A 26,013-nucleotide genomic window follows, 5' to 3' on the forward strand; every position below is an offset into this window, starting at 1 on the left:
GGGGTATCATGGCACTATATGAGACTGTTATACGGAAAGTATGAATAGCAGAGTCTTTCAGACCCTGTTCACTCCACTATTGGGGTGAAGCAGGGATGCCTACTTTCTCTGACTTTGTTTGGATTGTATATTGATGAGATTGCTGACTATATTGAGACTGCAGAGGATCGAGGAGCACAGCTGTGAGGTACATGGATACCTCTATTGCTTTATGCTAATGATATTGTGCTTATTTCAGGCTCTCCAGAGGGTATGCATAGACATCTAGATGAGTTATATGCTTATGCACATGACAATGGGCTCGCCATCAACCTTGGCAAAACCAAGGTGATGGTATTCAATACTACAACGCAGTGGGTCAGGAGGTCAACACCTATTTTTACATATGGACAGGAGATAGTAGAGTATGTAAACCCTTATACGTACCTTGACCTACTTTCTCTATGAGGGGTGCTGCAAAGGAGAGATTGACAAGGGGATACTCAGCATTGAGGACCAGAGAGGATATGTTCTCACGGGCAGTTTCAGGAGCCACGCACTAAGTTGTGACTATTTGACACATTGGTCACTTCCACCATGCTTTATGGAGCTCACGACGCCCGACAATGCGAGGATCTTCACACCGTAGACGAGGTCTACATTGGAGGCTAAGGAGCATCATCGAGCGACATCAAACATGCCCGCCCCCCCGAGAGCTAACCATAGAGGACATTGAGGCATCCTGTAGAGACCCATGAGAGAGTTTATGGGGTGATCACCATTGTCTACTTCCCCCACTATGCACCTCATTAGCCCTCATGTGAATGTATCCAACCCCCCATATGTTTTGAGCTGATGTACTATTTTTATCTTTATGTTCCCCCGACACTATACTAGAGTCACACATGGTTGTAACCTTTTGGTCTCACAGGTCATTTTCACCTTTTGAAGACGTTCATATAACATTTCATTTCATTTCATATCTCTCTCTCTCTCTCTCTCTCTCTCTCTCTCTCTCTCTCTCTCTCTCTATATATATATATATATATATATATATATATATATAGACACACACACACACACACACACACACACACAGCGAGCATCTTCTCCAGCTTACGGAGGACGGTTTTGTGACGAGACCTAGATACATGGACACCCACTCGTCTCATGTGATACGATGTGCTATTGGCCAGATACGCACATCTTCACACCAGCTGCGGATCGAGAGTGGGAGATACAGTAGAGTACCATCAGAGGCCAGGACTTGCCTCCTATGTGACCTGGAGCCCGAGAAAAAGTTGCACTACACATGCACTGCCCCGTCTACTACGAGATACGCGGCCGCTTCCACTGCTTGTTTAGAGAGGGCTTCGAGTGGTCTAACCACATGCATCAGGTCAACTGAAGCCGGCCCGTAGGGCGGTAGGCGTTGGCTTTCACCCGAAATTCTTTACTTTAGACACACACAGAGTACTTTGCAACGGTAACCTGTAACGGGAATTAACACTTAATCACACACGGCTCGGGAGCTAGAATGCTCCGAGCAGACACCGACAACCTATAGGCCCCAAAATTGGCGCCCCTTTCGGTATTTCTTTATTCTTTATCAATGGGAATAAAACCTGTGATCTCCCACAAGCTGCCCCGCACAATCTAGGCTAAGAAACACCTGTTCTGGCCCGATTTCGGCAGCATAACTGTACTAGGACGCTTCACAGTCGGTATCCCCACGCAATAGGTGACTTTCTCGACGCATACGGACACTTTACAAAACCTGGCGAGAATCTGCAGCACGCTGAATTCTCTGTTTTCTGCCCCGAAAGTGCGCCAGTTCACCTACAGAGGTCCCCTTGCGTCCCCGAACCTCCTGGGGGTATTAGGGTCCGTTTAGGGCCGAAACCCTAAACCTGCAAAAATACACAGCAGGCTGTAATTCCCTGTTTTGGGCTCCGTTTCGCGTGCCGGTCGCATCCGTAGCAAGACCTCGAGCTTCCGCACCTGTAGGGCTACTTGCCCTTTGAATCGGACGAGATTTGTGGTGTGAAACCTCTCCGAATTCACCTGTACCTGCGGGGGATCAGCCGCTAGCTAATCCAGTACCTGTGCAAGAGGCTCTTGCCTCGGCAATCGCGCATGAACCCACATAACTGTACATTGGTCAAATGAAAAGCCCACTAGTGGGGCATAACATACTGCTCGTAGGGGAGAGAGAGGGCAGTAGTGGGGCATAACATACTGCTCGTAGGGGAGAGAGAGGGCAGTGCGTAGCGTGCAGGGCACCACTCCTGGCACCGCACTGTACATAAGAGGGAAAGGAAGCACTCCATAGCTCTTAACCTGTGACAGATTGCATAAAGAGGCCTCTCCCTTCTCTAAATTCAGCACCCTTTCTTCTGCATGAGGAAAGTCCAAGAGAAATCGACACTTGGCGCATTTACAAGCATTTTCCCGTTTCGGGTTCGCCGCTTAAAAATATCCTGACCGGTTGCCCAGTTCACTTCGCGGCAGAGTAATAAAATGTTCCCCTAGTCATACCGGAGGTAATGACGCGAACACATTTCACGGCCCAAAATAGCAGTTCCCTAAATTTTAGGAGATGCTTCCGTTGGGCTCCCACTGGTCTTCTGACCATCTATCCTCATTGGGACCGCATCCAAAACTGCAATGTGGCCCAACTATCGGATTCTTTTTGTTGGTAGTCCCACCTTGACTTTACGACTTAATTGAATTCACTTCCTAGTATCCACCAACTTGCTGAGTGCGACGGGGGGACCTATATGATCTTGCTCCGAGCCTAGACATCCTCTTACCATACGAATTCCAGTGCCGACCACTTCCCGTCTGCGGGTGAAACTACCGTTCACATTGGCCATACAATGTCCGACCGTTTGCTACTTCAAAAAGAGGGTCTCAAAACAAATAAAATAAACCCCATTGGAAAGAAACCAACAACCAAGGTTAGCAGTTGCCACATCTTTGTGACATGGTTAATAAATGCCACGTCCTCACGACATACCCCCCTCTTGAAATCGCAAACGTCCTCGATTGCATACCATAAATACACGCCAGTGATGATCTTGTGCTATTCACACTCTTTTATCATCGCATGTATCCGCAAGAAAGGTCGTAACATACATAGATACAAATGACTTGATGAGACCTTCATACTTTTGCCATTTCCATCTATGGCACTGAATTCATATGTACATCTGATGTACTAGCTCTATCATTACCCCTCCTTTGCACACGTTGGGTTGCAAGGTAAAGCTGCAATACATTTGGTGACTCTGACAGTTCATGCTCTTCCATCCACTATGCATCCATAGGCGGATAGTTCTTGAACTTCACCAAATAGCGTCTTGCAACTTGTCCTTTAACTTTTCTGTCCTTATGTGCCAAAACTTGCTCAGGTACCAAAATCTGATAAAGTTCCTCAACTTCTGGTTGATCTTCATCTGGCATATCTTGTGGCACATCACCCACGAAGGGTCTTAGAAGACTCACATGAATCTTCCATGTATCAGGCAATTTCAGCCCGTAAGCCACATCACTGATCTTGTCAAGCACTTGAAAAGGCCCATAGTAACGCATGCTGAGCTTAGGAAACAGCCGTTCCTTGCCCTTCATCTTCTTTAACCTTGCCTTTTCGAACCTTAACAGAACCCAATCACCATGTGATAGTAGCAATTCTCGACGGTGACGATCAGCAGCCTTTTTCTGCTTTGCCCGAGTCTTCTCCGAAGCAACTTTAATCTTCTTATACATCTCATCCATGTTCTCAACATATCAATCTGCCTCAAAGATCTTGTCCTTTGCATGCAAAATGGGAGGAACCTTTTTGCCGCCTTCAACAATTTCAAAAGGTGCTTTTCTAGTAGACGAATGTACCGTATTATTGTACGCATACTCAAGCATAGGCAAATATTGTTCCCACTTGCCCTTATTATCTGACACATAGCATTTCAGCAGATCTAAGACAGTAGAATTAGCCTCTTCTGATTGTCCATCAGTTTGTGGATTAAACGAAGACGAGAATTTGAGCGTAGTGCCCATGTTCTCAAACAATCCTCTCCAGAACAAACTGGTCAAGCGAGGATCACGATCACTGATAATCGATTGTGGCATACCATGGTACTTAAACACATTGTACATGAACAAGCGCGCCATCTGATCAAATTTTATCTTCTTCCTGACAGGGATAAAATGGGCCTGCTTGCTGAACCTACAGATAATGTTCCATATACCATCATTCCCTGTTGGCGTCCTTGGAAGATCAAAGATAAAGTCCATAGCAATGCTTTCCCATGGCTTATCCGGAATCGGCAGTGGTTGTAACAACCCTGGTGCCTTTTGCCTGTCAAATTTGACCTTTTGGCAAACTATGCATACTCGCACAAAGGCATCCACATCTCTCCTCAAGGTAGGCCAATAGAAGAATGTCTCTACCGCTTTAACTGTTGCATCAATGCCACGATGCCCTGCTTACGGTCGGACATGACTCTCTTCCATGACCTTATGTCGCAGTGGCCTAGTGACACAAAGTCTGCCATGCATCATCATAAAACCATCTCTCAGGAGGTAGTGCTCGTGATGTTGCCCCTCTTGTAACTGTTCAAAGATCCTTGCAAAATCTTACACAGCAGTATACTGTTCGTTCATGTCATCTAACTCATGATGATAAGGAATTGACACAGCTGAAATTTGTGGCTTTCTTGATAACGCATCAGACACAACATTCTTCTTGCCTTCCACATGCATAATCTAGAGGTGGAACATGGAAAGAATGTTTGCCCATCGCATATGCTTTTCGGATAACTTTGCCTATGTCAAGAAGTATCGCAAGGTCTAATGATCTGTTTGGACAACAAAATCAGCACCTAAGAGGTAGTGCTTCCAGCTAGAAAGCGCATGAATTACGGCCAAGAGCTCTTTCTCATAGACTTGCATAGTCCTCTCTGGCCCTTGCAAAATTCGGCTTTCATAAGCTACTACCCGTCCATCTTCCATTAGCACTGCTCCGATGCTACTCCCACACGCGTCACACTGGACCACAAATGACTTCCTGAGATTTGGCAAAACAATAACTGGATCTGAGGTCAACTTTTCCTTTAAGAGACTAAAAGCTGAAATCTCTTTTTAAGTCCATCTGAAAGTGACCTCTTTCTTTTGCAATGCGTGAAGAGGCGATGCTATCTCTGCAAAATTTCTGATAAACCTTCTATAGTAGGAACACAATCCCAAGAAGCTTCTGACATCGTGCACAGTCTTCAAGTCTGGCCATGTCTTGATAGCTTCGACCTTTGCGGGATCCATTCTAACACCATCCTTTGAGACTATGTGGCAATGGTCAAGTGACGTCTATGCTCCTCTTCATTCTTCGAATACACTATCATGTCATCAAAGAACGTTCCAACAAACTGTTGATGCGAGCGGAAAATCCGGTCCATCATTCTGTTGAACATGGCAGGAGCATTTGTTAGCCCAAACGACATCACTAGAAACTCATAAAGACCAAATGTCGTTCTAAACGCAGTCTTGTGCACATCCTCTGGCCTTATACGAATCTGATGGTACCCACTCTTAAGGTCTATCCTGCTGAAAATTGCAGCACCCTCTAAACGATCGAGAATATCATCAACGCACGGTAATCAATACTTATTCAACGCACGGTAATCAATACTTATGCGCCATGAGCCATCCTTCTTCTGCACTACGAGCACTGGGGAGCAAAAGGGTGAAGAACTAGGCTGAATCAGCCCCTTCTCTAATAACTCCTCAACCTGGCCCATAATCTCTTTCTGCTGCGCCGCACTAACCCCGTAGGGAGGTCTTGGTGGGCTACACCCTGGCACCAAATCTATCCAATGGTCCTCAGGTCTCTCTGGCAGCAATTGCGACGGTAATGAATCAGAAAAACAGTCACTAAACTTTTGCAAAAATGCTGACCTTTCTTTATCTAACACAGATAAATTTGACTGATCACTATCTGAGACATCACGTGCAGAAATCAAGTACACAGAAAGATGATTCTTTATTACAGAAGTGATAGCAGAAGCAGATACATAGGGACTGACTCTCCTTTAAGCTTTACATCCAAGATGTGAGTTTTGCCCCTATGCTGTACAGTGATCTTTTTGTTGTAGGCATCCAAGACTCCATGCACTCGGAACATCCACGGGATCCCCAACAAGGCGTCACAAGCTTCCAGCGGCATGATGTAAAACTCTTCAGTGTCCACATACGACTGAATATGCAGACGCAGCTTTCCAATGATGGGAGTAACACACTCTGAGTGGCCAGGACATGCCAACCCTGCCTCTGCTATGTACCCCATCTCTTCAGCTCTGATGCCTAGCTTCATAGCTAACTCTGGTGAGATAAAGTTGGCTTTGGCACCTGGATCAAAGAAGATAAGTGCCGTCTGATCCCTAACTTTACCCCATGTCCTGCATAACTCACTAGCATTTGTGTTGGGCCTGTCACCCACCATGTCTGGCACTAAACCTGCCGTGGGTTTAGGCTTCTTGCCTTTCTGGTCTTCTTTATCCTCTGAGTCAGCTGACCTTTTCCTTTGTGGACAATTGATAGAAAAGTGACCAGGCTGCTCGCATATAAAGCATTTGTTCTCAGCCATTAGGACCTTCTTTTCCTCGAGCGACTTGCGCACAAAAGGCTTCCTCTTCTGTTTCTTTGCCTGCGCTCGAGAAGTCCCGGCTGAATCCTTGTCTTTGGTGGCCTTTTCTGGCCCCTGTGACGCATCAGGAGCCATTTTCACAAAGGACTTCTTCGCTGAATTTTTCTTTTGCTGCCCTCCTTTGTCACTACTCGGAAATCCACTGTCCTCTCCTTTCAACAAGGCAAGACGAGTGTTCGCAACTTCCATAAGTTGAGTAAGGGTAGCCACTCTGTTCTTTGTACAGTAATCGCGAAGCCCTTTAGGCAGCCCACAACAGTACTTCTCTATCTGCTCTGTCAATGGCACAAATCTGTAGGAGGTCACTGAGAGTAACGCTTTACAAAACCTCCTATTGTACTCCAGCAAGATCTTGCACGAAGCTGAAGTAAGCTGGTGCCAATCTGTCATGACGTCGGCTTCAAATTCATTTGATAGCCAGGTAGATGCAAACATTTGCTTGAAGTAAACCCAAGTGGCAGGTGCCTGTCCTTGCATTAACAATGTCGTCCACCATGTAAGCGCATTGTCCTTTAAGAAAGTGGCAGCTTTCCTGACCTTCGAGGCCTCTGTAAAATTCCCTCCCGCATAACCTGTATCAAACTACTGGAGGAAAGTGAGGGCCTTTGTCTTATCCTCGAAACCACTGAAGGTACTGAACTTTACCGTTGCACCACCTTCTTTGTAAGCCTTTGGCTTCTCTAGTGCCCCCAAGTTGTCATACGGAATGGTCTGCAACATGGGCACTGTAGTAGGCATGATCGGCACTTCTTGAACATTCACATTTTACGTCAGAGGTGCGATATCTGGCTGCTGTCCAGAAAAACCAGCCATGCCAAAATGACCCTGTGGCATCCCAAACTGGCCCTGGTTGCAGTGGAAACCTTGTTGCATGCCGATACTACCATACATGGGGTTGGGCATGATGCCTTGCATACCCCCGAACACTGTTCCTGGCATGTACGGCTGACTTCCAGGCGCATAACCAGCCATACTTTGGAACACTGATCCACCACCGAAATACCCAGGATGTATCGTGGGTGGTGGAAAAACTGAGTGCATAGCCTGGTATCCAGCTCCCTGTCCATTCAAGACAGCATGCTGACTCTGAAAGGTGGCGGGCTGAACTGGCATAACCTGTGGAATAGGCCTTCTAGCCACCTATTCAAGCACAGGAGGAACCTGCTTTGGAGCCCCCGACTCCGCAACATGCGAGTGTTCCCTTTCCTCCTGCGCCACATGAAGTACATGGGCTTGAGCATCAACAAGCTCCATACGCGGCATAGGTTGCCTATTTTGTTGTTGCACTGGTGGCGCTTGCAAGAATTCCATAAACCTCGGATTATGCACCAGTTGCGAAAAGACATTCACCGCGGCAACTAACTGAGTCTTGAACGCATCATCCTCAAGTTGCCCAGTCATAAAGCCTTGTACTACTGGAGGGACATTCACGTTGACAAGAGGTACAGACTGACGTGGCCGTGAGCTCTCGCCAATCTCAAAAACCATGGGAATCTCCTGCCTGTCCTTTGAAGAGGAACCCTCTTCCATAATTCCCTTCCCCTTGTCGGCCATAGTGTAATCCCCGCGTTCCTGCACTCTGTGTCTTTATCCCAAAACAATCCAGGCTCACTCTTCAAGGAAAAAGTGATTGATGTCCCGGCGACGAAACCATGAAACCGGCCCGTAGGGCGATAGGCGTTGGCTTTCACCCAAAATTCTTTACTTTAGACACACACACAAAGCACTTCGCAAAGGAAACCTGTAACGGGAATTAACACTTAATCACTCACACGGCTCGGAAGCTAGAATGCTCCGAGCAGACGCCGACAACCTGTAGGCCCCAAGGCAGAGTTGTAAAATGTTCCCCCAGTCATACCGGAGGTAATGACACGAACACATTTCACGGCCCAAAATAGCAGTTCCCTAAATTTTAGGAGATGCTTCCATTGGGCTCCCACTGGTCTTCTGACCATCTATCCTCATTGGGACCGCATCCAAAAGTGCAATGTGGCCCAACTATCGGATACTTTCTGTCGGTGATCCCACCTTGACTTTATGCCTTTATTGAGTTCACTTCCTAGTATCCACCAACTTGCTGAGTGCGACGGGGGGACCTATATGATCTTGCTCTGAGCCTAGACATCCTCATACCATACGAATTCCAGTGCCGACCACTACCCATCTGCGGATGAAACTACCGTTCACATTAGCCATGCAATGGCCGACCGTTTGGTACTTCAAGAAGAGGGTCTCAAAACAAATAAAATAAACCCCATTTGAAAGAAACCAACAACCAAGGTTAGCAATTGCCACATCTTTGTGACATGGTTAATAACTGCCACGTCCTCGTGACAGATATGGCTTACAATAGGGAATAGCCAATCCCCTGCATCAGCAAAAACTTTAATTTTCTTGCCCTAATGCTCAAAAGCGAGGGTCTTTTCTACATAATCTGGGACCGGTTGCATATGGTAATGCCATGGCATACCCAAGATGATATCACATCCCTCGATGGGTGCCATCAAAAAGCATTCGCGGTCCTTGTATTCACCAATCCGGAGATTGAGTTGTCCTTGCACGGGAGTTGCATTGGTGGTCAACCCTCAATGCCGATCCGGAAGTGACGGGAGTTCCAAGCTGAGCCGCTGTAAGGCCCAAGCGTTCTGCAGTTTCCAGTGAGGTGAAGTTGTCCGTCGATCCAAGGTCGTAGAGGATCAATACCCGCTGGTTATTCACGGTTCCCAACCTTTAAGGAGCTCGCGCTTTCCTTTCTCGGTTTCAGTATTCCGTTGCACATCATGAATGGAATTCAAGCTCGGTGGAACGGGTTCCTTCTTCAATTGTTTCTTCTTCGAAGATGCTTGTTCCTGCCGTTGCTGCCGAACAGGGCAGTCGGGCTTCATATGTCCCTTTTCACCACAATGAAGCACCTTCCTTGTTCTTTGAAGGTTTGTACTTGCTTCTGCGTGAGATACTTAAGCCATTTTCCGGTACCCTTTGGCTTCTTAGGCCCATCCGGGTCCTCTGGGGAACGCTTTTTTCCTTGGTTGCCATGGTCATCATAGACCGCTCTTTGCCTTGCACGGTATGTGATATGTTCCATCCGTCTGGGGGTACCAGTGGAATGTAAATCCTCGGCAATGATTGCCAACTCCGTCATCCGCTGAAGGGTGTCGTGTGGGTACACCTTCCTGCTCTTCCGAAGCGGTGGTTGAAGACCTGCTTCAGACTTTCGCATCTTTTCCTCGTCGGAAATCTTCATGAAAGGCGTAACTTTCAGAAGGACCGACCAAGACTTGTCAACATAAGCCGTGGCTTTCTCTTGTTCCTTCTGGGCGAGCCAGTCCCATTCCTTCCGGATGTCCTTCTCCAAATCAGGTGGAAGAGATTGTTCATAGAATTCAGCTTTGAATTGAAGCTTTGAATTGAGCCTAGGTTTTGGCTTGAGTACCTTCCAGAATTTTGGCTAGCCACCAGTTGCATCCCAACATGACGCAACTTGGATTTTTCAGTGAAGTTTCCGTTGGCAAAAGCAACTTCGAACTGCCTAATGAAAGACAGTGCCTTGAAGATATCTCTCCGTCCTGTGTAGTTATCAAACTTCACATCCTTGTCACCGGATTTGAAAATCCGCATCTTGCGGTGACGTCTACGGTTATCCCTCTTGAATTGAAGCTTCTCTTTAGTAGTATGTAGAGAAGTAGTAGGAGCTTTCTTCTTGCGAGAAGATTTAGATACTGTATGAGAAGTAGATGTAGTAGTATAGTCAGGAGAGTATGATGGAGAAGAGATAGAGACATCCTTGCTTTCGTTAAGCAGAGAAAGTTCTTTTTTCTAGCCCTTGCTCTTGGAAGCCCGTTTGTCCTCATCTGGAGATCCCTTGTGCGTTTTGGCACCTCTTTCCGCACCATCCACCTACGGGTCACTTCCATTAACAAGATTTTCCTGACGCCCATCGGCATCCGTTCCTTGCGGCTTCTTGATTCCGTCCAAAGCCTTTTGGACAGCTGGCAACGAAATGAGTTGTAGCAATTCCGCGAGTTGGACTCGCACTTGCTAAAGTTCATCTTCAGCGGTTCTTCCGTGGCTTGTCATGGTTCTTCTCGTTCCTTCCCGGAATCCTCCTTCTTTGCAGAGAAAGAGAGGAATCCGAGCTCTGATACCACTGTCACAAACGAAAGCGCACACGAATAATCAACAAGATGAAGATAAATAATCTTTCAACTAAACAGAGTTGAGGGTGAAGTTCGCCACAGTGTTTGGGACCAGAAGATGGGGCTAGTTCCCCCCCCCTAATAGAGAAGGGAGAATCTTTTTACAAGCACAAGAACCGAAGAAAACCCCTCGTCGTTTTTTCCCGTAAGGGAATTCCGAGAGACGAGCTCTCAATCCTTTTTCTGTCTGTACTTGGAGTCGAGACTCCGTAGACAATTTCCCAATTCCGTTCCCGGAATTCCCAAGCGTAAGCATAAGCCTTCTCGCTTCTCCTTCGCGATGAAGTACCTGCAAACACACACACAAACACGGGACAACAATTCGTATGGCGAATCCACAATAGATACCTGTTGCTCTATCGCAAGAAAAGCGACTTCCGTGCTTCCAAGTCTCGCGATCCCTTGCGTCTTCTGGCGGCAGAGTCTTCTCTTGTTGGCGTTGGCATTGGGCAACAACTCCCCTGAGTGAGGGCGTGTGATGCTTTTATAGCTCCTTGGCCACAGCAGGAATAGCTAAGCAAAGGCTGGCCACGTAGAGATCACGGCAGATTTTTTTTATTTTTTTATTTTTTAAATTAATTTATTTTTTTTTGTTGTTCTACCCGAAATAGGGAGAGAGAATTCGCTGGCTGGTTTTGTTGCTTTATTTTCTAAGTGGCTGCCCACTTATTAAGTGGGCGGCCGGCATCTTTTAAAATTGGTCTGAACCTGCCCAAAAGCTCAATAAAACCTTATAAGTTAAAAACAATGCCTTTCACAGCACTTCCCAGGCGTCCTTGGATGCAACCACATGCACAAATGCAAAGCAAACATAGATTCCTCGCGGGAAAGCATCTGCTCTTCCCGGAAAACTCGTTAAAATATTCCGCTTTTTAAGAAAAGCTTCTCAGAACCCATCTTTATTCTTGTGCTTGCGTCTTTACGCGTATTCCTCTTTCCAGTTTGGATTTCCTGCCAGATCAACAAGATATTCCCTTTCCGATGCTTCCGTCGCCCCATCACGTGACGCATCAGGAATATTCGCTTCCCGGTCTCTCCTACCGAACTAACGGTAAAACCCCTTTGCGATGCTTAATGTCACCCATCATATGACGCATCAGAGTTTTCCGTTCCTGATGGCTTTTAATAATTCTAGTAGATCTACACTTCCTAACCTTACTGCTCAAGTGCACATCTTCAAATATCCTAATTTCAATAAAAAGAAATTACTCGAGAAAATAAGAAATAAGAAAATAGTCCATTTAGCAACAGCTGCCCCTTGTTCGACCGCCTGCCTGGCGACCTTGCAGCGAGGGAACACCAACCTGGAGCATTGACTTAAGGTTGGGCCTCCAAGGCCCTGTTAACGTCCCCATCACACGATGCTTCTCCACACAAGAATGACGTCGCTAGCACGCATAAACCCATGGAAGAGACGCTAGTTTCTCCTCCCGACTCCACGTACACGGGCATTGTCTTGCAAGCTCTCCTCCTCCATCTCCCCCTTCCAATTCCACTCTCGTAGCAGTGCTCCAACGCTAGCTAGATGAGATGAAAAAGCAACTCTTGGAGCTGCGCTCCATGCTAGTCCAATTTTCGCCCACAGCCATGAGCACTTTGCCTCTTGAAGTCCATCCTGACCCCGTAAAACGGGAGAGCAAGGGCCATCGACTCTTGGTCGGAGAAATACTTTGATTTGTACCGTTTTATTGATGCCTAATGCATCGGTCATGCAACAGGACAAAGCCTACACGTGGTGGGCAACGTTACGCCCTTAACCAACAACTTCAGCGGATTTTGATCCGTCTTTTGCGCTCGCTTCGTGCAAGTGGACAAGATCGAATGCTTCAAGAAATTGTTCAAGTTAAAGATGGGAAAGAAGGCTTTGGATGCTTACTCACAAGTATTTCCTCGTCCAAAAAACAAAGGCCTTCGAGGATCCAAAAGTAATTCTATAGATGCTTTATTTGTTCAGATTACTGTCCTGTCACGTGCACGTGTAACCCTATGTGCATGTGGCCAAGCTGACCTCTAGGGTTTAGGACAGTCTGAGAATTTTTTTAGTACCCTTGTGAGCTTGTACACATGGCGCGCATGTCCATGCACTTCAGTTAGTTTCATACTTTCTAATTGCACGAGCACAACCAATGTCTCCTAGGTGTAGGCACTCCAAAGTGATCCCATACATTCGCGTTTGTACCAAGCTTAGGAAATTATCTACATACGAAGCACCTTATATAGGTGAGTTTATTAACTCATTAATAAGTGACATTTCCGCATTAATTATTTATTAAAGTCGTGGGATTGCATCTATGTCCCTGCTCAACCCAGCCTATTGGCACTACTAAGCCCCAGGGTCACCATTGACCATTCGGTAAGTCGTGGGGTTGCATCTATGTCCCTGCTCAACCCAGCCTATTGGCACTACTAAGCCCCAGGGTCACCATTGACCATTCGGTAAGTCGTGGGGTTGCATTTGTGTCCCTGCTCGACCCAGCCTATTGGCACTATTAAGGTGGACCCCATGGTCACCATTGACCATTCAGTACAGTAACCAGCACCATGGCAGTCAATGCCCAGTAGCACCCTCAACTCTGTAGTATTTTTACTCTACATCAGTCCCTTCAGAACCATGGCAATTTCCATCAGCACATCACCTCAAGTAGCAGATACCCCTAGCATTTTGGAGCACATCAACAATAGCAGATTTCAGCCCTTATTGCTACAATGTGCAGATTCAACCTATATCGCTAGCGTTAGCAATTTTCAGCCCAAGATAGCAGATCAACCAGCGTTTTCAGATTTCAGCCCATCCTTAGCACCATCATCACTCTCCACACCATCCATAGCAGATCAGCCCATAGCCTCATCGTCGTTCGAAGCTCATCAATTCCACTACTTTTCAGCCCTTAGCCTCAGAGATCGAAGTCTACGCCGCATACCATTCGCATCTCAACACTCTGACCATTGTATCAACATTTGTGCAATCTAAAGCAAATACCTCTCTAGCAATAGAGAGGGGGGCCCTTGGAAAGGGTTTTGAAACCCCATCTAGTGTTAGTCTTTTTCTCTCTCTATATCACTCACAACATCATTCTCTCTTTTCTCTCTCGTCTATGCTCTCTCATGCAATGAAAGGAACCTTGAGTGCACACTGAGCACTCATCCTGAGCATTCACCGTCAATCACTTCTACTACACATTACACACCGTGTCACCAGCGTGTGACTACTATCTATCCTTTTTGTTGATTTCTTTCTTATTATCTAATTACTTTCACTTTTTGGAAACACCCCTCGGGAAATCTAACTGCCCTGCATTGCATAGCTAGTGTGAAACTGTCCAGAGGGAGTCCAGGCCTGAGGGCAAGAGAGCACTAAGGTTGGACAAGGACTATGGTTAGCCAAGTGGGGCCATTGACTAGCCAAAGTGGAATCCTTTGCTACAGAGGCTACATTTCAGTTCTGGATGTGGCCGCAGTGTACAAAGAGGGTCGGATGACCTGGAAAGATACAATGGCAGCATCTCCTAAAATTTAGGGAACTGCTATTTTGGGACCTGAAAATGTGTTGACGTCATTATCTCCGGAATGACAAAGGGAACATTTTCTTACTCTGCCGTGAAGTCAATTGGGCAACCGTTGGGATATTTTTAGGCGGCAACCCCGAAACGGGAAAATGCTTATAAATGTGCCAAGTGGCACCTTCTGGTGCACTTGCCTCATGCAACAAGAAGTGGCGCTGAATTTAGGAGGGGGAGAGCCTCATTTTCAGTTTTTGGTCACAGGTTAAGATCTATGGAGTGCTTGCTTTCCCTCCTATGTACAGTGCGGTGCCAGGAGTGATGCCCTGCACGCTACGCACTGCCCTCTCTCTCCCCTTTGGCAGTATGTTATGCCCCTCTAGTGGGCTTTTCATTTGACCAATGTACAGTTGTGTGGGTTCATGCGCAATTGCCCAGGCAAGAGCCTCTTGCACAGGTATTGGATTAGCTAGCGGCTAATCCCCCCGTAGGTACAGGTGAATTCGGAGAGGTTTCACGCCAGAAATCTCGTTCGATTCAAAGGGCAAGTAGCCCTACATGTGCGGGAGCTCGAGGACTTGCTACGGATGCGACCGGCACGCGAAACGGAGCCCGAAACAGTGAATTACAGCCTGCTGTGTATTTTTGCAGGTTTAGGGTTTTGGCCCTAAACGGACCCTAATACCCCCATGAGGTTCGGGGAGAAGGTTTATCCGAAATTTCGCTGAGATTGCTTCACCTTTACATGCTCTTCAAAAGAAGACAGTCACTTCTAGATGGACACAGAAAGAGATTTCAACTTTTAATCTCTTAAAGGAAAAGATGACTTCAGATCCAGTCATTGTGTTGCCAGATCTTAGGAAGTCGGTTGTGGTCCAGTGTGATGCCTGCGGTAGTAGCATTGGTGCAGTGCTAATGCAAGATGGCAGGGTAGTAGCCTATGAGAGCAGCATTTTGCAAGGGCCAGAGATGACCATGCAGGTCTATGAGAAAGAGTTACTGGCTGTGATTCATGCGCTCTTAAGTTGGAAACACTATCTGCTAGGTGCAGACTTTGTTGTCCAAACGGACCATCAGACCTTGCGATACTTCTTGACACAGACAAAGTTATCTGAGAAGCATATGCGATGGGCAAATATCTTGTCCATGTTCCATTTTCAGATTGTGCATGTGGAAGGCAAGAAGAACGTTGTGGCTGATGCCTTGTCAAGGAAGCCACAAATTTCAATTGTGTCAATTCCTTATGATCATGAACTTCATGATATGAGAGAACAGTATGCAAATGATGAAGATTTTGCAAGGGTCTTCGAGCAACTAATGGATGGACAACGTCATGAACACTATCTTCTTAAAGACGGGTTCATGATGATGCATGGCAGATTGTGTGTCACAAAGCCATTGCGACGCAAAGTTATGGAAGAGAGTCATGTCCCACCGTATGCAGGGCATCGTGGTATTGATGCTACAGTTAAAGCGGTTGAGACATTCTTCTACTGGCCTACATTGAGAAGAGATGTGGATGCCTTTGTGCGAGAATGCCTAATATGCCAAAAGGTCAAGTTTGACAGGCAAAAGGCACCAGGGTTATTGCAACCACTACCTATTCCAGATAAACCATGGGAAAGTATTGCTATGGATTTTATCTTTGATCTTCCGAGAACGCAGACAGGAAACGACGGTATTTGGACCATTATTTGCAGATTCAGCAAACAGGCTCATTTTATTCCTGTCAGGAAGAAGATAAAGCCAGATCAGATGGCACCCTTGTTTATGAGCAATATTTTCAAGTATCATGGCATGCCACAGTCGATTGTTAGCGACCGTGATCCACGCATGACAAGTTTGTTCTGGAGAGGCTTGTTTGAGAATATGGGCACCACGCTCAAATTCTCTTCGTCATTTCATCCTCAAACAGATGGGCAGTCAGAAGAGGCAAATTCTACTGTCCTAGATCTGTTGAAGTGCTATGTGTCAGAGCATAAAGGAAAATGGGAGCAGTATTTGCCATTGGTGGAGTATGCATACAATAATACAGTGCATTCATCAACTGGCAAGGCACCCTTTGAGATAGTTGAAGGTGGCAAGAAAGTTCCTCCCATACTGCATACAAAGGACAAGATATTTGAAGCAGATAAATATGTTCAGGACATGGATGAAATGTACAAGAAGGTCAAAGTGGCCTTAGAAAGGACTCAGGCAAAACAAAAGAAAGCAGCTGATCGTCACCGTAGTGAAGTGGTATATTCACTTGGTGATTGGGTGCTTTTACGCTTTGAAAAGGCAAGGTTAAAGAAGATGAAGGGCAAGGAAAGACTGTTTCCAAAGGTCAGCATGCGTTACTATGGGCCTTTTCAAGTATGCGACATAATCAGTGATGTTGCATATAGGCTGAAATTGCCTGACAGTTGGAAGATTCACAATGCGTTTCATGTGAGTCTTCTCAGACCCTATGTGGGTGATGTGCCAGAAGATATGCCAGCTGAAGATCAGCCGGAAGTCGAGGAACTTGACGAGATCTTGGTCCCTGAACAGATTTTGGCACACAAAGAAAGGAAAGTCAAAGGCAAGGTTGCTAGGCGTTACTTGGTAAAGTTCAGAAACTATCCACCAATGGATGCTAAGTGCATGGAAGAAGGTGAACTTGCACAGTCACCAACTGTGTTATCACTTTACCTTGAAGCCTTCGGTTTGCAACCTACCTTGACCCCTTGAGTTTCAAAGCTACATGGATTGTCAGTGTGACAATGGCTTCTGAAACAAATGATGTACATGGTATTTAAAGTGAGCTCAAATCAAATACCTGTTACATGAATGTTAGAGCTGTACAGATTGTCAGTTTGGCAATTGCTCTTATGGAAGGTCCAAAAGTTTGGTTAGTGCTATAGAAGTGAGTATTTCTTGTCAGTTTGTCAAGGATACAGTGATTGCTTCTATTGAAGAGTACATGTGTAACTGCATTCTTAAACTGTCGGTTTGGGTATGCTCGAAAGTGTTACGGGATCCAACGTGTACTATAAGACAGTGGCAAAATGTGCAGCTACCATTTTGTCATTGGAAAGTTAGTGACTCAAAGCAATCGCAGAGTGCGCAACTACCACTATGTCATTGGGACAGGGTTCACACGCAGGCAATACATGAGTCGACGAGGAGTTGAATACACCAGGGTTGACAATGAGCATGTATGTGTCGTATATGTGTCGACAGGTGTTGAATACATCAGTGTTGACAGTAAGCATGTACGACATAGATGCAAACGAGGACGTTTGAGATTTCAAGAGGGGGGTATGTCACCAACGTGTGACTACTATCTATCCTTTTTGTTGATTTCTTTCTTATTATCTATTTACTTTCACTTTTTGGAAACACCCCTCGGGAAATCTAACTGCCCTGCATTGCATAGCTAGTGTGAAACTGTCCAGAGGGAGTCCAGGCCTGAGGGCAAGAGAGCACTAAGGTTGGACAAGGACTATGGTTAGCCAAGTGGGGCCATTGACTAGCCAAAGTGGAATCCTTTGCTACAGAGGCTACATTTCAGTTCTGGATGTGGCCGCAGTGTACAAAGAGGGTCGGATGACCTAGAAAGATACAATGGCAGCATCTCCTAAAATTTAGGGAACTGCTATTTTGGGACCTGAAAATGTGTTGACGTCATTATCTCCGGAATGACAAAGGGAACATTTTCTTACTCTGCCGTGAAGTCAATTGGGCAACCGTTGGGATATTTTTAGGCGGCAACCCCGAAACGGGAAAATGCTTATAAATGTGCCAAGTGGCACCTTCTGGTGCACTTGCCTCATGCAACAAGAAGTGGCGCTGAATTTAGGAGGGGGAGAGCCTCATTTTCAGTTTTTGGTCACAGGTTAAGAGCTATGGAGTGCTTGCTTTCCCTCCTATGTACAGTGCGGTGCCAGGAGTGATGCCCTGCACGCTACGCACTGCCCTCTCTCTCCCCTTTGGCAGTATGTTATGCCCCTCTAGTGGGCTTTTCATTTGACCAATGTACAGTTGTGTGGGTTCATGCACGATTGCCCAGGCAAGAGCCTCTTGCACAGGTATTGGATTAGCTAGCGGCTAATCCCCCCATAGGTACAGGTGAATTCGGAGAGGTTTCACGCCAGAAATCTCGTCCGATTCAAAGGGCAAGTAGCCCTACAGGTGCGGGAGCTCGAGGACTTGCTACGGATGCGACCGGCACGCGAAACGGAGCCCGAAACAGTGAATTACAGCCTGCTGTGTATTTTTGCAGGTTTAGGGTTTTGGCCCTAAACGGACCCTAATACCCCCATGAGGTTCGGGGACCGCTGTACAGGTGATCTGGCGCATTTTCAATGCTGAAAACAGAGAATTCAGCGTGCTGCAGATTCTCGCCAGGTTTTGCAAAGTGCCTGTGTGCGTCGGGAAAGTCATTTAATGCCTGGGAATACTGACTGTGAAGGGTTCTAGTACAGTTATGCTGCCGAAATCGGGCTAGAACAGTGGAAATTCAGCCGAGTTTGTGCGGGGCAGCTTGTAGGGAACCTCAGCGTTTATTCCCTCTTTTGAACAATAAAGAAATACCGAAAGGGGCGCCTAAGTTAGGGGCCAATCTGGTGTCCGTCTACTCATACAGGTGCAATCTAGCAGCCTGTATCCCTCTCCCCTTTGTTGTGTCTTGAAAGTATAGGTAAAATAGACGACTAATAATGGGTGAAAGCTAAATCAAGGTTTAAAGTAAAGTCTACCGCCCTTTTTGGATCGAACAGGCCAGTTTCACACCGGCATACCAATATGGAGTACTGCGCAATCTCATTGCATCACTAGACGACATCTACAAAGTTGCGACAATACTTTGGCCATGTTAGGGAGTGGCCCGGCAACGTGGGAGACGTCTAGCCATGGCACTTCTACCTTAAAGTTTAAGTGCTTCGTTACATCAGTAGCTTCGAGGTAGTCAGTTGCACCTCTGCAAAAGAAATTCAAGGAGAATGGCAAAGGTAAGGCTTTTCATGCCGAGGATCAAAAGAAGAAACGATGCTATGATTGTCATCAGACCGACCACTTCGGCGGTGACAAGAATTGTTCAAAACGAAGAAAGAATCCAAGCACCTCCACAACGACAAAGACTTCAGCAAATATCATCGAAGAACCAAGTACTTTATCTTGTCTAATTAGAAATTTTTCGTGTTAATGCACGTAGATGCTAGGGTTGTCATGTCGATAAGACCATGCTTGGCATAATAAGTTGCGGGAGCCTTGGTCAATCCAAAAGGTAAGATCAAAAACCGGTAATGTCCATACCGTGTACGAAACGCGATTCTCGGGACATCACGTGGGTGTATACGTATCTGATAGTAACCAGACCTTAGATCAATCTTGGTGAAATAACATGCACCCAAGAGTCGATCCATAAGGTCATCCATTCTAGGTAATGGATACTTATTCTTGACGGTGACCTTATTGAGAACCTTGTAATCAACACAGAAGCGCATCCCCTCCTCCCTTTTGGCTAGAAGAAGAGGAGTGCCCTAGGGAGACTTACTGGGTTCAATAAAAACCTTGGCAAGATAGGCTTGTAGCTGCCTAGCAATCTTGTCTTCCTCTTTCGGGCTAAATCTATTTGGTTGCTTTAAAAAAATTTAAATATACTTCCACAATAGCATCATGATCAGACAAAGGAACATCATGTTCAAGCGAAAGCACATCAACATTTGAATTTATTGAATGACAATGAAAAGAAAAATCAACGTTGGAAATGTGCTTCGAAACATTTTTTAAAGCATCTGCATCACACGAGGGTTTCCCAAGACATTAAGTGTTCCTTCAAGCGCTTGGACATCATCCAAGCAGGAACTTGCTAATGCCATGGTCTCATATTATAGGCAGGTTTTTGCTGCTCCTCCTCAGCCCTCTATAGAAGTTTGTCAAGCACAACGATCGTTGCTCTCTCACGTATATCCAATTCTTTCTTCACGGGATGCACAATGCCTTGAGGAACCATTCACTGATTCTGAATTGCAGCATTGGGCTGCCATTGGCGATCCCTTGGCTGAGATGGGCTTACTATGGAATTCTCCTCTCCTTTTGGGAAACTCTCACATAGCCTTTGCTTTTCATGTTGAATGCAGCATGGGAGAAACAAGATTTTCTAGTATCGTGGAAAGAGGGTTTGCTTAAACTCTTGCCTAAGCAAGCACTTTGCGAGCAATTTTCTCATTGGCAGTCAATTACTTTGATGCCTGTCATTTACAAGATATTGGCTAAGTTGTATGGTGAACCGGATTGAAGATCACCTAATTACACGACTTCATTAGGCTTAGTATGGTTTCATTCCACATCGCCAAATCACTGACAACTTGGCTAATGTTCTAATTGGCATGGAAGATGCAAAAAACATGCAGCAAGATGTACTTGTTATGCAAGTTGATATTGAAAAGAGTACATTGCTGCTACAATGCGATGTCTTGGGTTCGGCCCTAGTTTAGCCAACATCGTTTACTTCTTGTATGCTAGCAGTATGTCTTCGGGGATTCTTGAAGGTAAACTGACGGAACCTTGGCCTCTTGGCTGTTCAATTAGGTAGGATTGTCCCCTTAGTGCATTGTTGTATGCTATTGCTACTCACCCCTCATTGATGCATCTCAATCATTTGACTTCCACTGCTCATCTTCATGGCTTGCAGTTACCCTTGAGTTAGAACTTCATTGGGCAAGCATATGCAAATGACTCTTTGTTTCTGCCTCGCAATCTCCAGGCTGATATCCAAGTGATTATGGACCCTTTGGAACTACATGGGCTTGCGGTTGGTCTTAGAGTCAATTTTTGCAAATCGAAGCTTCTGTCACTTAATCCTTGTGATTGGCATAATCTGGTGTGGCAAAGAGAGATTGTTCCGCTGAATGTGATTGCCAGGCATTTGGGCTATCCAATTGGATGGAATGTCACTCACATTCAAAAAGTGGATTGTGTTATGCAACGCTTGAATGGCAAATTGCATTACTTGAAGTTATCCACATGGCCTTTGAATGTTCGACTACGAATCATTCAAAGAGTCTTTATGGCTTACGCTCACTTCTATTTGCCATTGTTGCATTGGCCTCGTCATTGTCTCGATTCTCTTATGTCAACTATTTTGTCTCATTTGTGGCGAACCCATGCTCACAAAAAAGTCTTGCATTTGATGTCGATTGGGAAACTTTGCACTCCTAAGCGCTTTGGTGGCCTCAATATCTTGGACTTGCGCAGGCATGCTCTTGCTAGAAAAGCCATGTTGTTGCCTACCCTTGTGCAACAAACTCAGCCTTGGAATCTTATGATTGCCTACTTGTGTCAGCATGCGGTTACTTCCTCCTTTGTTCATTGGCAATCATCTCTCTAGGAAGTAGTGTCTGGTAAGATGAAAGGGGACATTCATGGATGTCCGTTTATTCCAATTTGATTTCTGCAAAGAGAGTCAGATTTATGCTCTTCTTCTACCGCGGCCTTGGCTTGCTGACCATTGTAATGCCCAGTACTATACCCAGTGTTTGGAAAAGTGTATCTCAGCTTACAATTATGCCTTTTGAAGATTCAGAAATACTATTTAAGAGCAAGTAGAAAAGAAAATATTCCGTCTAAAATTTGAGCAAATAGTGTGAAAATGTGAAAAAATAGCTAGCATTTCTAAACTCTTCTCTTTGACAAAGCATACAAAGAAATTATGTATGGTTAGAATGATGATTTTTCCCACCATTGACCATACCATCATTTCAAGATCTTTATTTAGTGTGCTTCCAATGAGGACGCTAAATGCTTAGAGACCAAAACAAGGTTCCTGAAATTGAAAAATAGTACCTCCTGCTGACCACCAGCTATTCGAGAATATTTCTTGTCATGGCTGTGAAGGTAAGCTCCTGTGTCAATGTGTTGAAATCTGACCTTTTGGTCCCTTGTCCACACTCCATCCTTCCTATCAATTTCTAATCTGTAGGAGAACAGTAGATCTGTTGGCTTTGAATGCAAGCACAAAATTATTATTTTTAAGGGAAAAGAATCCACTTACATCCAAAGATCGCCGCTATCACTTTCCCCTTCTCCACCAAAACAGCTGACCTAACCAGTCACCCGTGTGTACAAATGTCATGAACATGTATGAAACAAAGCATCTGAGTATACATAAAAGCAAAGATGCTTCAACCTCAAGTCAACAGGGGACACTCAACAGGGTGGCTTGACTAAGCAATCAAAGCTACACAGATAGTACAATTCGATCATCAGCAAACAGCATCTTATTGTTTATAATCCACAATAATGGAGTTGTGTTATATTTAATCTTTAGAGCCACAGCTGAAACTAGCCAATTTCCCAAACTTGATCAAGAGACAGCTCCTTGCCATGTCCAGAGAAAAAAGCCTCAACATGATTGACAGATGAATTCAAGATCTTGCATGTTGGCAGAGTTAAATTTGTTCAGAATCCACCTTCCAAAAGCCTTTCACTGCTGCTTTCTTAGTTCTTGCTCCTTAGTGTTTTAGCAGCTGCCAACCCATCACTGCAGCCAAGGTCTTGCACACTATCTGTGTTCTTGCTGCACTTCACACACTCATTTCTATGTACTCATGCCTAGTCCCATTTGTGCTCTGTCAGGAGGGGGCTATTTTTTAACATGTCCTGTTCTTATTGATGTGTAGCCCGACATGTGTAGATCTCTCACCCCATGGTCACATGTCCATCTCCATCAGCATCGAACCCAGAGCACTTGCAACCTCTTTAGGCTCCCAATCAGCTGGTGTATTCAATGTTCATTCTTGGTTATTGACCGACTTTCTGGTAACTTGAGTGTCCATTCATTATCTATCTCCATCTCCCCTCTCTCTTCTCCATTCTGTGCACTGACAGAAAGACCCATTATAATCAACAACTATCAAAGATTGATAGGCATAAAGAGCTGATTTGATCATGTTTTTTAAGCATCCCTTCTTCGTCTATTTGTGACAAAAAGCATCTGAATGGTATTTTCCAATCTTGTCAAACTTGTTTACTGGAGAACTGTGAAATTTGCTAGCAGACTGTTTCTATGAAACGTAAAAACGACTATTCATAAGCTTTAGAACATGCCCTAGGGTGTTTGCTTTTATATACAGGTTCATTGGCAGAGTCTTCAAACTCTGAGAGTTATCCTCCAGAAGAGCAGATAGATCTTTCAATGCCTCATAAAGTGTGCACAACCATGCTAAAGTTAGAACTTCTTAACTAATTTCTTTGTCTACGTCCAATGATAAATAATAAAGAAAACAAATCATTGACTTGAAAGCCAGTCACTTCAAATTTCAAAATTGGCCATACATGTAAGGCCCCAGCCAAAAAGTCCACAAAAAGATGCAGAGATAAGTACCTCAAGATTTCCCGTTATGGGTGATTGGTGAAGATGACTATGTAACCACCTGCGGGTTTGCATATGTTGTAACCTAATAACTGCTCCATGTGGAATCATGTCACCTTGTAATAAAGGTGAGTCTTTTGCCTCGCGAACAACCTGAACACAACTTACTTTCATGACGTCTTGAAATTCTGAACTAGCATAACAAGCAGAAATTTGCCCTTTAAAACCAACTGGAATCTGGAGCACAAATGAAAAGGGATAAAAGTAAAAGCTAACTCACAAACATTATCAGACACGAGTTTGAAATGAAAAATGGACGAAAAGAGCTCCAAACTAAAAAATACTGCAAGTCAATGGTCACTAAAATCAATGCTTCTGCCAACCTTGCTGATAAAGCCTCAAGGCAACTGAGTAATTAATTAAAATGGAGCTCAAAAGCTTGGAAGTTGGTAATGGCCAAAGTTTACTTATGGCTGAACACAACCATAAGATGCCTATAGAAGTTAGCTTGACAGCTGCACATTTGTAACTAATCCACATACCTACCTGCAAGTAAAATGGCTTCCTCATCAGGGGCAGAGAGAGGAAAGAAGGCCAGGCAAAGGACTGGAAGAACATAACACCTTTGACGTCTCTAAAGTGAAAGCTGCAAACAAATGTTTCATTGACAACCCAACATAAACTACAAGCAGCTAGAGTGCCAAAAGCTCAAGAAAATGGACGTAAAGGCCTCCATAAAGCTCCAACAAATTGTAGAGAGAAGAAGATCCAAGAAATGCAAAAACAGTACCGCAGGTATAGATCATAGTTGGGTCCACACTCTTCTAACACAAGGCTAACTTAGCTTCAGATCCTCCAAGGTTCAAGGTAGGGTGTGAAATGTCGATTGAAGCTCTCGGTTCCTCCCAGAACCATGGAATGATGGGAAATATGCAAAAAAATGCCAAACTTAGAAATCACAAATCAAAAACAAGATCCAAGTTTCCCATTGTGGTGTTGATCATGCAATCAAGACACTTGCTGCTTGTTGTGCTTCCTTCCTCTCGCATGCTGCTTCCCTTGGTTGTAGCTCGCCTCGCCAGTGTTGTTCTCGCCTTCTCGACGTCTCCCGCATCCTCGTCTCGACGTTTTCTTCTACAGAGTAGCTAACACAGATGGAGGCTCCCGCTCCACCCCAGAGGGACTCAGCCAAAGCCCCCTCGCCCGACCCCACAGAGCCAACCATCCGACTTGCTCTATTGCCACTGGCACAAGCGAGCCTTGCAACAGAGGTGGAGCGCCTCCAAGCCACCTCTATCATCTACAAGATTCTGGGCACTAGACCCAGCAAGGGTGAGGTGTGTAACCTCCTCCAAGCCTGCCTCTTTGCGGAGGTGGGAAAGATCATCGACATTGAGCTCCTCAGGCGTGCCTACTATCAGATCGAGTTTGAAACTCCCGAGATGGCTTCCAAGGTCATTATGATAGCAGGCCATTCGAGGAGTCAGGGCTCATTTCCATTAGTGGCATCATGGTTTTGACCCGGCTACCGATGTTCTTGTCAAGAAAGCAGACTTGCCCATTTCGGTTTGCTTCCTTGGCTTAGAGAGAGAGTACCTCCCGCTATTATCCAGGATTGGTTCAGAGATTGGGAATGTCTTAGCAACCTCGCGCACGGCGGCTTTAGTCGTTGCCAAGGCAGCAGGTAGACCTACTGTACACGTTATGGTCCAGGACACCCATTCCTAAAGATAGTCCTTCTGCCAAGGGTGAGTGGCGGTTGGCTCCGCCAAAGCGTTGAGTATTCGGGTCTCCTAAACCAATGCTTCATTTGCAGAGAGATGGGCCATCTTGCGAGGCATGTCCTCACAAGAGACCTCGACCAGCAACACATGCTCAGCCTCCCAGGCTGCACAGACACAGCAGCCGGAGACACAGATGCACAAGCTGGCACTTCTTCAGAGATGGGTGGCTAATCAGATGATGGCTAGCAACAAGTACATGGTCGTCATCGCCGCCAGGGACCAGCTCGCCACACCGCCCCCCCTGTTGGCTGATCTACGAGCTTGGATACGAGCCAATCAAGTACTGAGGTTTTTTCTTCCCGTTGTGTGGCAGGGATCACACTGAGTGGACCCTGCATACAGTACTTGATTGGCTTCAGGTCCAAGCCCTTGAGTTCTCGCACCACATAGGGGACTTGGGAGTGATAGACTTGCTACACACTTTGGCCGTTGACCAATATCCGTGTGATGCCGCTTGATGCAATTGGTTGTAGGCACATTGTGATATGCTTTTTTGATCACACACACAGAGTGCTCAGTG

General features: G+C 45.5%; 1 protein-coding gene across 3 annotated transcripts in view; it reads right to left on the reverse strand.

The window, feature by feature from the left end:
* The window catches only part of LOC147451064 (stromal cell-derived factor 2-like protein), a 101,245-nt gene that overhangs the window by 3,916 nt on the left and 71,316 nt on the right, over positions 1-26,013 (reverse strand). For all 3 annotated transcript variants that reach the window (XR_015189184.1, XM_086520016.1, XM_086520017.1), the window contains exons 3-5: positions 23,722-23,862; positions 22,390-22,439; positions 22,182-22,311 (exon numbers count right to left, since the gene is read on the reverse strand). Coding sequence is in view for 2 of the 3 variants with exons in the window: in XM_086520016.1 (XP_086376142.1) it covers positions 22,182-22,311; positions 22,390-22,439; positions 23,722-23,862 (321 nt within the window). In the remaining variant the exon portion in view is untranslated. The remainder of the gene's footprint in view (positions 1-22,181; positions 22,312-22,389; positions 22,440-23,721; positions 23,863-26,013) is intronic.

The sequence above is a fragment of the Adiantum capillus-veneris genome, chromosome 9 (genome assembly GCF_014529385.1).
Source record: "Adiantum capillus-veneris isolate H3 chromosome 9, ASM1452938v2, whole genome shotgun sequence".
NCBI classification, from domain to species: domain Eukaryota; kingdom Viridiplantae; phylum Streptophyta; class Polypodiopsida; order Polypodiales; family Pteridaceae; genus Adiantum; species Adiantum capillus-veneris.